This window comes from Galleria mellonella, unplaced genomic scaffold (genome assembly GCF_026898425.1).
Source record: "Galleria mellonella isolate WM207_F2 unplaced genomic scaffold, CSIRO_AGI_GalMel_v1 utg33, whole genome shotgun sequence".
NCBI classification, from domain to species: Eukaryota; Metazoa; Arthropoda; class Insecta; order Lepidoptera; family Pyralidae; genus Galleria; species Galleria mellonella.
Window position 1 is genome coordinate 4657626 of NW_026442079.1, and position 12901 is coordinate 4670526.

A 12901-nucleotide genomic window follows, 5' to 3' on the forward strand; every position below is an offset into this window, starting at 1 on the left:
AGATGACAATTCGCTTTCCGGTGAAGCTAGGGTGCGGCTACGATGTGCACAAATGTAGGACAAAACAAAATAGGTCACCGAGCTAGGTCACTTTTTATTAAATTCCAACAATATAAGCTATAATATTAATAAATTAGATACCTCTGTACTTTGTTTTTTGTACGGTGCTTACGCCAATTTTATCAAATTAATAGATTGGTTCTAAATTGAAAATATTTAGATGGGTAGGTTAAGTAGTATGATATTTCATATATCTAATTTACTAAATAAGTAATAATAAAAAAATTCCCTTTAAATTTTGTTATATCCCACACAAACCCAAATGCCTGTTTATAATTATAATAAATCTACGCCATTTATATTTAATTCATTATGAATCTTCTACCCTGGCTAGGCTCATTTTCTGGGTGCGGGTGGTTGATTGTATGCGTCGGGCGACGTCCGAACGTTGCGTGTGTGCGTGCTAGCGGGGGCGTAAAGTTGAGTGTGTGCCCACTACCGCATGCCGACAGCGGTGGCGGTGGCGGCACGACCCCGGTTGAGCAGCCGGCGACACGGGGTATGTTCGCACCGCACCGAGGGGACTCGCACGCACACATCCGCACCCTACTTCATCTCGTCATTCTGGCATCAAACAACATAGCGGGTCGCGCACACGTGCACAATCTACAAAACGCGGTTGCCTGCCGCTTGTCTACTCGCCTCCCCCCTGCTCTGTTCTGATGCCTGCCCTGCAGGCGGTCGACTCCGCTTGCCACATTTTGTAACACTACTCGACTCGACTCTATACTAGTCGTATTCGAGTCTGCGTACGCGTTACGCGTATCGTGAGCGACAATCGCCTGCGCTCTTTGTCCTGTGTAATTTCTATATGAATTTGTTGTACACAAAAACAAAGTTTTCAAGTAAGTGAACGGACGAGGCCGCCGGTGCATAATACAGCTGTATTCTTGCACGTTCGCGCGCAGACTCCGTACGCAGTGGAATAACAAGCTCCTCACCCATTAAAGTAATGTGGTGTTTCTAATTTCTAATGGAAAGGAAATCAAAGTTCCCATTTGCAAATTGACATCCTTTTCCGTACTTTGTTTTGGTTAAGATGACGAAAATGCCGTGTTAAAATATCAATGAAGTATACCGGCCTTTTGGCATACTTCGCTAATAATGTGAAATGTTCATTTGTGAGTCATATTCGAGCTGCAATGTAAACGAAATGATGGAATTGCAATTAACCGAAACGAACAAATGGAATCGCGGTGGTTTCTTGTCCACCCTTAACAGAAGTTTTCGTTTGGCAAGTGGAAAATCCAGAAGCGTAAATAGTTCGCCTATTGAAAACAAATCTACGTTAGAACAAACTTTAAATATGTCAATGGTACGTATATAAACTTTAATATAAATCTAACGAATTATTATTATGATAAAGCTATATAATATTTAAAAATAGTTGATTAACATTTTGTATTCACAAACATATTAAATAAAAAATAATAGAAAGAGACAGAATGTACTGTTGACGCTTACATCCATGCTGTGGCGCTTAAACTAATATGACATACTTTCAAGTAAATTTTAGGATAAAAAATTTATTTATAGATTTATAAGTTTTTTACAACAAAGCTAAAATACATTTTATTCATAATGTAAAAATCTAAAATTAAGTAAGCATAATAAGTAAATAAACGTGAAATATTATTTATTATACATTTAACGTAATGAAAAATATAACTACAGAATACTGTAGATATCGTATTAATAATATTGTATTAATTTATAAACTTCATTGTTTGAAAGACAATGCATTCTTCATTCCATTTACCGACTACGTTTTGGGATGTTGACATGTGATGTGTGAGTAGATATATAATTAATTCTAGGCATATGAGGATGGTCATTCATATTCATAGTATATTCCAGATACTTTTACGGATTAGGATTAGTTTCCTGGGGCTTATTATATTATTATTTATATTATACATAATTAATACATAAGAGTACTGATTTACATAACTTTACATTTTATAAAGTTGAGTTCACAGTAGGTAAGTCACGAGTTAAAATCGTTACTTTATTATCTGACACTATAAATAATCACGACAATGCTCATTGTAACAAGTCACTTGGCCGTGTTGTATTGTGCGTAAGTACTTTTAAATACACGCGGTGCAATATGGCGTAAAAGTTACAGATTATGTCGACCGTACTACATATTTCATGGTACATTTATTTTATGGCGCATTACCTGACTAGAATAAGAAGCTATTGCTTTATCTGACCATGTGTATTTATAAATTGATTTATCTGGTAAGGAGAATGACCAGAATTATTATAACATTTTGCTTATTCCATGAACATGCATTTATAAATTATTTTAAAGGATTAAATACTATAAAATCCTTAAGCACATTTATAAGTAAAATAAACCTATAGATAGGTAAGCACTTTTTTTATAATAGAATTTACAGTTGTAAATACCAACAAAAAATAAGATAATTGTTTATATTACTTTTAGAGGGAACGATACATGTTTTGTATATATATGTTTTTTTAGTATTATATTATCTGTGCTTATATACTCGTTTTTAATCTTTTGTAGCTTCAAATGTATTTTTAATAATTGCCATAAAAAAAATTACAGTTAGTAATACCATTTATATAGTAGATATGACTAAGATAAAATTGGTTTTGAATTTTAAAAATAATTATAATAATATGTTGAAAATATTTTTACAAATAATGGTGGGGTCGATTCTGAGGCGCCATTTCCTTTAACATATCTCTTAACCTAATATTTTAATTAAATATTTGCGTGAAATTATTGTAATATGAACCATAATAAACTAAATTTATAATATTTTTGACATAAATCTTGTAATAGAGGGGGGAAAGGGATTGTTAGCAATGGAGTTTGACAGCCCCCTTGTTAGCAATATGGCCCTATTAGGTCGATCTCCACGTGGTTCCCCCTGGAAACCATCGTGAACAATTCTTATTGAATTCGTCACGATGGGCTAACTGACTTGCTTCGTCCTTACCTATCATCCTTCACTGGTGCCCCGCCGGTGTATACCGATAGCGCGGATGGAGTTACCATTCCATCATCACCCATTAAAAAAATCTTGTAATAGATTTATGTTGTCATTTTGTTCGTATTGGTTCTTAAAGATTGTATTGTGACATCAAATTTTAATTTAGAGATGAGTTTTGAAAATTGGCCAAAATCGACACCATTCTACCTACTCCTATTCTATACATCTACCTCCTGTTTAAATATTGTACTCTCTAAAGTAAAACTCATTTAACCTTACTCGCGGAAGACAAAAATCCTTTTTATGTAAGTCAAGGACTTTTATGAATTTATGTATATTATTCTTTGTTTTCTTTTGATGAATATTAAATTACGCTAAGGATTGCTATCTTCTCCGCAGACCTTACAGGATCCATATACAAATAGGTCAGTCAATTCTATCAGTTATGAATTATAAAAATCATTGATCGCTAATCATAGATCAAGGGTCTTTATAGTTTCTAACACATCTAAGATGTTGATAGAATAGAAGCATCAGTCATACCAGTCATTGTTTATCAGATGTGGTTAAACGCTAAACCTGGTTCTTTATAATTCTATGAAAACAACAAAGTGTTTTAATAATGTGTTTTCACCTTCCAGGGACTAAATTCTTCAAACGACGCTTCAAGCGCTTTGAGGCCACTCGAGATAGTTGCGCCACGTATCGACACCTACCGCTTCTCAATGGCCAACTTGGAAGAAACCCAAGATGCTGATCTGGACGCAATCCTCGGGGAACTGTGCGCACTAGACTCTGAGTACGATGAGGAAATTTCAAGAGTAGCCTCTGGTGAGCAAACATTTTGTGTACTCGTATTAAACTTAGATATCTTATTACAAGAAAAAAAATTTTTTTTTTATCTGAGTAAACTTAAGTTATAGGCATTTTTGATAATTTTACCGTTTTTTTTAACTACTCATATTTCAACTGACGGGCAAGTAACGCAATTTTTCTATTTTCAAATAAAAATATATTTATAAATAAAGGAATGAAATAACTAGTAATTAGATTCAAGATCTCCAAGGTTTCATCTATAAAATAACAAATATGTCTACTTAGTCAAAACTCGTATCTAAGTATTAGACAAATAAATGTATGCTAAAAAAATTTATTAGGGTTAGGTCAATTCAAATAGACGTACATATATAATAAATATTTGTATTGTTCGGAGATTGAACTCTCAAGCATCGGAGAGTAGAGCAGTGTTTTTGCACTGCCACATTACCAATCAATACTTCAAATTCTCTAGTAATGATATAGTAAAACCATTGTAATATTATAGTTCAAATTAATCTATATACTTACTTCACTGCTACTTTGTATTCCGGTGATTTCATTAATGAAGTTGCAAATATACCGTTATAACTAATTTATTTTAGGTCTGATATTTATTAAACCTCATGTTTTCCTTAATTTCATTCATAATTACCTATACGAGTATACAAGAATGTAGTATTTAATCTAGGAAATTAAACAATAATGAAAATAATATAGAATAGTAATCGTATCAATTAATTATCAATAATTCATTAAAAGTTAGATATCACATTAATATTATTATTATTTATTATATTATTACCAGAAGGAGATTTTGTACAGAAGTCGTTTGCTTATTAGGACATTTGTTTAATAGGACAGTACATCTGTCCCATTCGTGTTTCTATCGTGAAACAGTTGTGTTTGTATGGCGTTTATAAATAAATATTGCATATATTTATCTCATAGCCACTTGTCAACATCATCACTTCCCTTTTCATAAAATTGACTAAATAAATTGTACGTAAATATTTCACCTCTTTCTTTCTGACTAGCAGCATAGACACGACAGCGACGTTTTCTTCATACATTCATTTTTGTTGTCATTCTCCCTGTGTCAATCGTTCGCGTTCTGTACTCCTGATTTCTGCTTGTTTTATATTATTTTCCATATGTTTCCTTTATAAACACCTTCTATATATAATATGTGTAAATAGATAAAGCTAGTTGTTCAACTTATTCACCCCGAACAGATACACTTGCATGGCTGTGTTTTGGTTTAAATAGTGAGATATGACAATGAATTTACATCGCACAAAGGTATAATAGGAATTAGTATTAAGGAATGGCAACACATGTGGGTGAAAGGGGTTTATTGGCGAAACAGTACAGTAAACTCTGTTATGTCCATAGTACTAATCATGTTTATAGGCGACGATTACCACTTTTCATGAAGTGGGCTGTCAGCATATTTGCCATTATAAGTTGCATAAAAAATATATTACAACTTAAATAAATACTAGTATGATAATAAAAGTAATTACTATGATATCAATCATCGCCTCGCTCGACTTCTCATATCCGTGTTGAACTAGATTGTCTTAAATGTTTCTAGAATTTATAACAGGCTACGTAGACACGGATCTTTGTCCTACGTGTATCAATCAACACAGATAGGATTCATAAAAATATATATTCTCTTCACTGTTCTAGTTTTAAAATAAAAACGTGGCACATTTGTTTTTTATAATACTATCAAAGGCTCACGGTTTGTCTTGCGTCATTTATATATTTTTTTTCTTCAAACACATCATAATATTATAATCTATTTTTAAGTTATACACCTATTGCAAAGTAGCAACATTACAGTTACAAAAAAAGTTACAGAACATATAATATCATCAAAATATTCTTAATTATATAATACTCAAGGTACCGTCGAGTCTGAATAGTATTGACTTCGTTTACATTTTTTTTTTATTATGAATCTACCTATACATAAAAAAAATTAATTCATTGGAATTCATTGTTTTTAATTGCGTAATTTGTTTAATGTAATAAAAATAGTCTAAAATTAAAAGAGCTCTATAGACGTTAACCCCTTTATTCATAAAAACTAAAATCTTCTACTCGTACAAATATATTTTATTTATTACACTGTTTTGTTACTTTCTATCAAATTAGGGTATTTAAATCAAAAGAAAGAGACAAAATAGTTCAATAGCTAAAATAGGTTCATGAGAGGTGCGATGTATTTATGAAGGGAGTAAGACTTTAATTAAAATAATGTTTTCTACAATTCTGAATAAATTAATACTATTGCACTACATTTACATTGAGTGCATTCAAGCCTAGTCCCTTGGGCAAGTTGCGTTCGAAATATCTTGCTTGGTGTATCACACTATATTTAACTAAATTGACCTGGGTTTACAGGTTACTCTTCAGTTTCCAAAGAGAGAGGCGAGTCGAGCACCGAGAACTGTCCCCAAAGAACCGACTGCGGCAAAGAGTGTGCCGATGGAACTCCAATTACGCGTACCGACTCGCCTGACAATGACTCCGCTTTTAGTGACACTGTAAGTATACTGTTTAACCGACTTTAAAAAGGTGGAGGTTCTCAATTCAGTCGTTTTTTATTTTTTCATATTTATTACTTTATAAGCCCGTCAGTTACAAACTAATTTGGTAAATTATTTTTTATCTGAAAGGATATACTTACGAATTGGTCCCATAGAAATTTTATCAAAATGAGTTCAGCAGTTTGGTTTTTAAATTGAAATAACTAGTTTTTCCACAATTTAAATCGGTGTTTTATTTGGGAAAATACTATCTTAATTATTATAAAAATTTACTCTCTTCTTATGATTGTAATCTTAGATTGTGCATTCAGAATCAATAGGTGTATCATTGCATTTGTTGTATGAAAAGAACGGAGAATAGACCTTATCATCTAGAATTTCACCATGCATAAGGGTCAAACACATTCCCAGTCCACACTGGCCTAAGCTGAACTAAATGAGTCTAATTCCTTTTAGCTTAATTCACTTAGCTTAACGTACTTCCAACTACGCAAGCTGAGCTCGGTTATGCAAAGTAAAGTATCCGAGTAAAGTAATATACGTTACGAGTGATTTAAGCACGAAATATTATTATTTTCAAATATTTTCTATTTTAATTTTTTTATTGTATTTCACCTTTTGAGTTTTATATCTTTGAAAGGTTTGAGTTTTTGAAATATTAATATTTTCATCCTCATGTATTATTTTGTGATTTGTATATTTCGAGCGTAACCCCCTCCCCATCTCAACCCATTGCAAGTAGTGGTCTTCCTTTACCCACGCATAAAAAGTGGCGGTTGGCTTAGCTTGCATTATCGAGTTAACTAGCTCACATAATCGTATTACTTCGCTTAGCATAGCTCTTTGTGTGACTAAACTTCATCTCTGGAATTTGATTTGTGATTACCTCATGTCTATAGGCGACGGTAACCACTTTCCATCAGGTGGGGCGTCAGCTTGTTTGCCATTCTAGGTTGTATAAAAAAAAAACCTTTACTGGAAAGTAATTGGTATATATTATTAATTTTATATAAAATCATTATATCAACTCTATTTTAACAAAAAAAAAACAATAAACATGTTTTTGAGTAATAATAGCTACTTAATAAATAAAGTACCAATGATGACAAAATAAAATCATTGTAAACTAGGACGTTTACGTTAGTCACCGTTAATGTGTTTAAATGTTAATAATATTTTTAAATAATTTTAGGTTTCCATGCTCTCGAGTGAATCATCCGCTTCCAGTAGTGCCAGTGCTAAGTGTAAAGCGCTTAAATTAAATATTCAGGAAACTTTAAAGGTAAACTAACTTTCATCATCTAATTTATACTGTTTATACAGAATAGACGTAAGTACATAGAAATGATTTTGTTGTCTTATTGGATTTGAGAATATTCGAATTACTGATTGGATTTTTATTCACAATTAAAGAAAAAAAAAAGCATTCAGTAATATATTTGCCGGAACAAAAATCTCAAACTCGAATGATATGTACAAACAGATAACTAATATAAAAATGTAAATACTTTTCCAGGGTCCAAATTTCAAACAAAAAGCAGACAAAATTAAATTGGCGTTAGAACGCATGCGCGAGGCTAGTGTAAAGAAGATCTTCATCAAAGCTTTTTCTGTGGATGGATCTGCCAAGAGTTTAATGGTCGACGAGAAAATGACATGTGGTTATGTTGCAAGACTGCTGGCCGACAAGAACCACGTCAGCATGGAGCCGAAATGGGCGGTCGTTGAACATTTGCCTGATTTGCATATGGGTAAGTAATTAATTTACATAATCTTGAAACCTAGACAATAACAGTATATATATAAATGAAGAAGAATGAAGCGACTATGGGAATTTACTGGTCGAGGAATGGGCAGTAGCGTCCTTTTACACATCACCAAAGTTAACTGCGGTTATCAACCCGCCTACCAAGCGTGACCACTATTGGTAAAAACCTCTTAATGTGGGAGGCCTGTATTCCGCAGTGGACACTTAACAGCTGATATGATTATGATAATGAAATCTGCAGATGACGGTAATTAGCATTTATCATAAATGGTTACACTTCCGACAGATCTAATTTATTTAGTAGCTTTGTATCTAAAAATAGTAAAAAATAGAATAGAATAATATTCTTAAATTTTTACATTATTACAACAGAAAATCTGTACATTCAATGAATAGAGACCTAAGGAACATTCCGTAATGTCTAAATGCGTGGGTATGAGAAGGCGAAATGCAGCGATAAGTTCCAGGAACTAATTAACATTCCTCAAAGAACGATAGATAATAATAATGGATAGGTAAGCTAGGTAGGTAATTAAGATAGATAGGTAACATGAGTCGAGTAATTAATATTTTTCTTACATGCTATACATATTATGCTTTTTCTTTTCTTACAAACAGCGCTGTCAGTTCACTGTTAGATGACTAGAAGTGCTTGTTATAACTTTTACATGTAAGACATTTAAATAATAATTTATCAAAAATATTTGAAATATAAAAAATACCACTAAAATAGACTATACAAATTAAAACTACACATATCAGGACACCTTGAACTTTGCGCAGTTATTTTAGAGCATATATTATTCCAAATATTAAGTAACTCCGCTCTCTCCTCGCCTTTACAAATTAAGAGCCTCTGTAAAGTGATAAAATATTGGTTACCTTGAATTCAAAACAAAATACTTCGTTGTATGAAATTGCTCTATTGTTATTTGCACAGGAATTTATTGTTCCAAACAAATCAAATAACAATTGAACCGCTTTTGTATTTAGACACATTTCGTTCTAAGAAATTATTTGTATCTTTGTATTGAGTAATTCCAAATTTATTTGTTTTGTTCAAAATTAACCGTAAAACCGCATCTAAATAGAGGAAATTTTCAGGCATTATTTTAATATTCTTCTACTAACTGTTTCCCGCGGCTGCCCCGCATGATTCAGTACATAAAGTATCCTATGTATAATGTAATATAACGGTCCTAAGCCACCTGTATCCATTGACTCCCTGTAATGCATTTGAGATTGTCACTCCATCTAATGCGGGGAGGGGGATCGTCCTATACTGCTTTTGCCTCTACAGGGTCGCTATTTCAAAACCTTTCTTCCCCATAGGTTGTCGGTGCATCGAGCTATGTGTCCAGTTTATTACCTCTTCAGCTTGCTGTTTATCTTCCGCATTTATAATATTTAGTATGATTTATTAAGTCTAATTCCTATTGGATGCATAAACGAGAAAGGAATTGGTAGTAATGGGAAGGTTAGTCCCCATTGCTATCAATATACCTTCAGGTCGATCTCCACGCGGTTTCCCCTGGAAACCATCGTGATTTTGTTTCGTTGAATTCGTCACGATGGGCTAATTGATCTGCCTTTCATCCTCACCAATGATTCCTCACTAGTGCCCTTCCACTGTATACCGATGACGCAAATGGGGTTACCATTCCATTATCATCCATAAAAAAATATTCACCGATTATTTATCACTGGTACACCGCTAACGTATACCGATAGCGCAGACGAGTTTACTATTTCATTTTAACCCTTTAAAAAAATTATAAATACGCTACCTACTAGTGAAGCTAGTTATTATTGACAAATAATACCTAAACTTAAGTTATGATCTGTGAAGTAAAAGCTTTTATTACTATTTATTGAAATACTGTTTTTTTTTTTTTCAGAACGTGTATATGAAGACCACGAAATGTTAGTTGATAACGTAATGCTATGGACCAGAGACTCAAAGAATAAGATCTTATTTTCTGAAAGACCTGACAAAATTGCACTTTTTCAAACACCTGAGAAGTTCCTTTTAACTGAAGATGATAGAGGTAAGGTATTACAGTCATATTAATTATACATATTTTATAGCAAAATATATACTATTCCATTAAACTAAACACATGCTATACCTAATAGGTTATGTAATTCGATTTTTTTCTTATATTAACTTAAGAGTTATCAGTACTATATTTTTATGACGGTAATGATTTTATATTGGTCATGGTCAAATCTAAATTATGTCAGGGCCATTAGTAGTTGTTTGTTGTTGTTGTGAACATTAGTGATTACATGCCCGGACGTTTAAGAAACAATAATGGCAAAGGGCATTTAAAGGGGACTTTTTTTATACAACTCGGTATATCAAACAAGCTGACACGACCCACCCGATGGAAAGTGGTAACCATCGACTATAGACAAGAGCAGCACCATGGACATTGTAGTTTTAATTATACCACATCAATCAACAATTAATTCATAAATATTATGAATTATTAGTTCACGATGTTCTTTGTCAGTAACATCAGATATTCATTCGTCATTACATTTGTTCAAGACTAGCTTTTTTTGTTACTGTCGTAACCAGATAGAGTGTAACAAAACTATAATCTCCATTAGGTTGGTCCTGTGAACACGACGAACATTCGAGGCAAGTGATAATAGAAGAATTCTTTGGTCAAAGCGGCGGAACTATAAGTTCCATGCCGTCTGTATCCGGTCACTCCGTGCCCCCAATGGAAGGACCTCTCTATCTAAAGAGCGAGCTCAAAAAGGGTTGGAAGAAGTTCCACTTTGTGCTTCGACCTTCTGGTAAGTAACTGATAAGTGCGATCGTGTGGCCACACAATTTTTAGGTGATAAGCGTTGCGAATTGGCCTATGCGAATTATTATCTGCCCACATTGTACACGTCGTATCCCTTACTACATTAGCCTTGATTTATCTCTCTATTAGGTCTCTATTACTCACCGAAGGACAAGGTGAAGACGTCAAAAGAACTGGTCTGCCTGGCAACATTCGACAACAATGAAGTATACAGAGGATTGAATTGGAAAAGGAAATATAAGTCGCCGACTGACTATTGCTTCGCTATCAAACATCCGAAGCTGCAACAGCCAAAGAGTGTAAAATTCATTAAGTTCCTATGCGCTGATGATCAACAAACGCTAGAAAGATGGGTCACTGCCATGAGAATAGCGAAGGTAAATGCATTGGAAAAATATTACAAAAATACATTATAACTAATTTCTTAAAATTATTATCTACTTAATAATAAATATATTTTCAGCATGGAAGGCAACTATTGGAAAATTACAGAGCTTTGGTAGAAGAGCTCACCCAAGAGGATATAGACCATCTAGCACATGCTCGTTCATGTTCTGTTAGTATCTAAAATAAATATTTTACAAACCACACACTATACACGCAACAAAAGAAATATATAACTTCATAGCATGAAGCCAAAACATACTAATATGCTAATATAAACCAAGTTGCAAATTTATTATTCTTGTAAATTCTTAATTTAGTTGGTCAGCAAAGGATTTATAGTCTTTGCTTAAAATAAGTTCAGTATAAACCAAGGTTTAAGTTTATAACAAAACATTACAAAGGTCAAAGTCATAAGTTTACAACTGTTTAAAAAATAAATACTCTACTTCTTAAATCAGCAACATCATTAGATGTATAATTGGTGTATCTGTTCTTCAAATTCTCTTTGTCAATTTGCATTCAACAACTATACATATAAACACTTGCAAGTAGACCTTCGTGAATATATTTAGATTAAATCAATGTGTTTTATTTTTCCACGTTACGTGGTACAAATGAGATATTTGTTTTCTATAGATAACATCGATACCTACAAAGACAAACGGCAACGCGACCGTGGGGATCAACAGTCCAGCGCAGTCGACTTCTAGTAACGTTAGTGTTGCCAACTCCGACATCAGTAGTGGCAGGTTGGTGTTGCTATGTAATTTTTGATGTTGTACAAAACACATTTTAATTATCTACGGCTTAATATTTTAGTTAAAATTTGTGAAATTAAATTTTTTTAGTCTTTTTTTTTCTTAAATAATAGTACCTGCCGTGATACTTATTGCAAAGCGAAATTATGCCTTTTATGTAAATATATACTATCTTTGCAATTTTTTGGTATATTATATATTGTTTATTTTGTTAATAAATCTTAACTATTTTATTCCAATATGGACTCGAACCCATATACCTTACCTACTATTAACTAATTAAATTAACAAACAATCATGGAATCTTTTTTGACTAAAAATGTATAAATTGAGTGCTTTTGTTTAACAAATATACATAAAACATCTGAATATATTTAGATATTTCCTCACAATTTTGGTTCATAATAAAATAATTCCATTTGTGTTTTATACTCTAAAATAACATAGGTAGCTTTTTGATATAGCTACATTATTAACTCGCTATTCGCTTCTAATATAAAATATTTAAAAGACAAAATGATTCTGGCATTCTTGGAAAGTTTGCTGCGAGTATCATCAGTAATCATTGTGCGTATGTGAATGCTCAAGTTCGTGTATTCAAAACTAATAATTTTATTATGTTTGTCTACAGACATTCCCGAGCTTCGTCATCTAGTTCGAGCGGCTGTCTTTCTGATGGAGGCACGGCCTCGGAGAGTGCTTTTGATTGTGAATTTCCTATGGGTATGTACATGTACAAATAGTAATATATATATATATA

The 12901-nt window shown here is 32.8% G+C and overlaps 1 protein-coding gene across 3 annotated transcripts in view; it reads left to right on the forward strand.

The window, feature by feature from the left end:
• The window catches only part of LOC113516613 (abnormal cell migration protein 10), a 118743-nt gene that overhangs the window by 99178 nt on the left and 6664 nt on the right, over positions 1 to 12901 (forward strand). For 2 of the 3 annotated variants that reach the window (XM_026901055.3, XM_026901063.3), the window contains 10 exons: positions 3671 to 3860; positions 6261 to 6403; positions 7599 to 7688; positions 7923 to 8157; positions 10073 to 10222; positions 10791 to 10982; positions 11126 to 11373; positions 11460 to 11552; positions 12020 to 12132; positions 12773 to 12864. In XM_026901055.3, coding sequence (XP_026756856.2) covers positions 3671 to 3860; positions 6261 to 6403; positions 7599 to 7688; positions 7923 to 8157; positions 10073 to 10222; positions 10791 to 10982; positions 11126 to 11373; positions 11460 to 11552; positions 12020 to 12132; positions 12773 to 12864 — 1546 coding nt within the window. Of the gene's footprint in view, positions 1 to 785; positions 1376 to 3670; positions 3861 to 6260; positions 6404 to 7598; positions 7689 to 7922; positions 8158 to 10072; positions 10223 to 10790; positions 10983 to 11125; positions 11374 to 11459; positions 11553 to 12019; positions 12133 to 12772; positions 12865 to 12901 lie in introns of those variants that run through there. The other variant, XM_026901046.3, reaches the window with a different exon arrangement.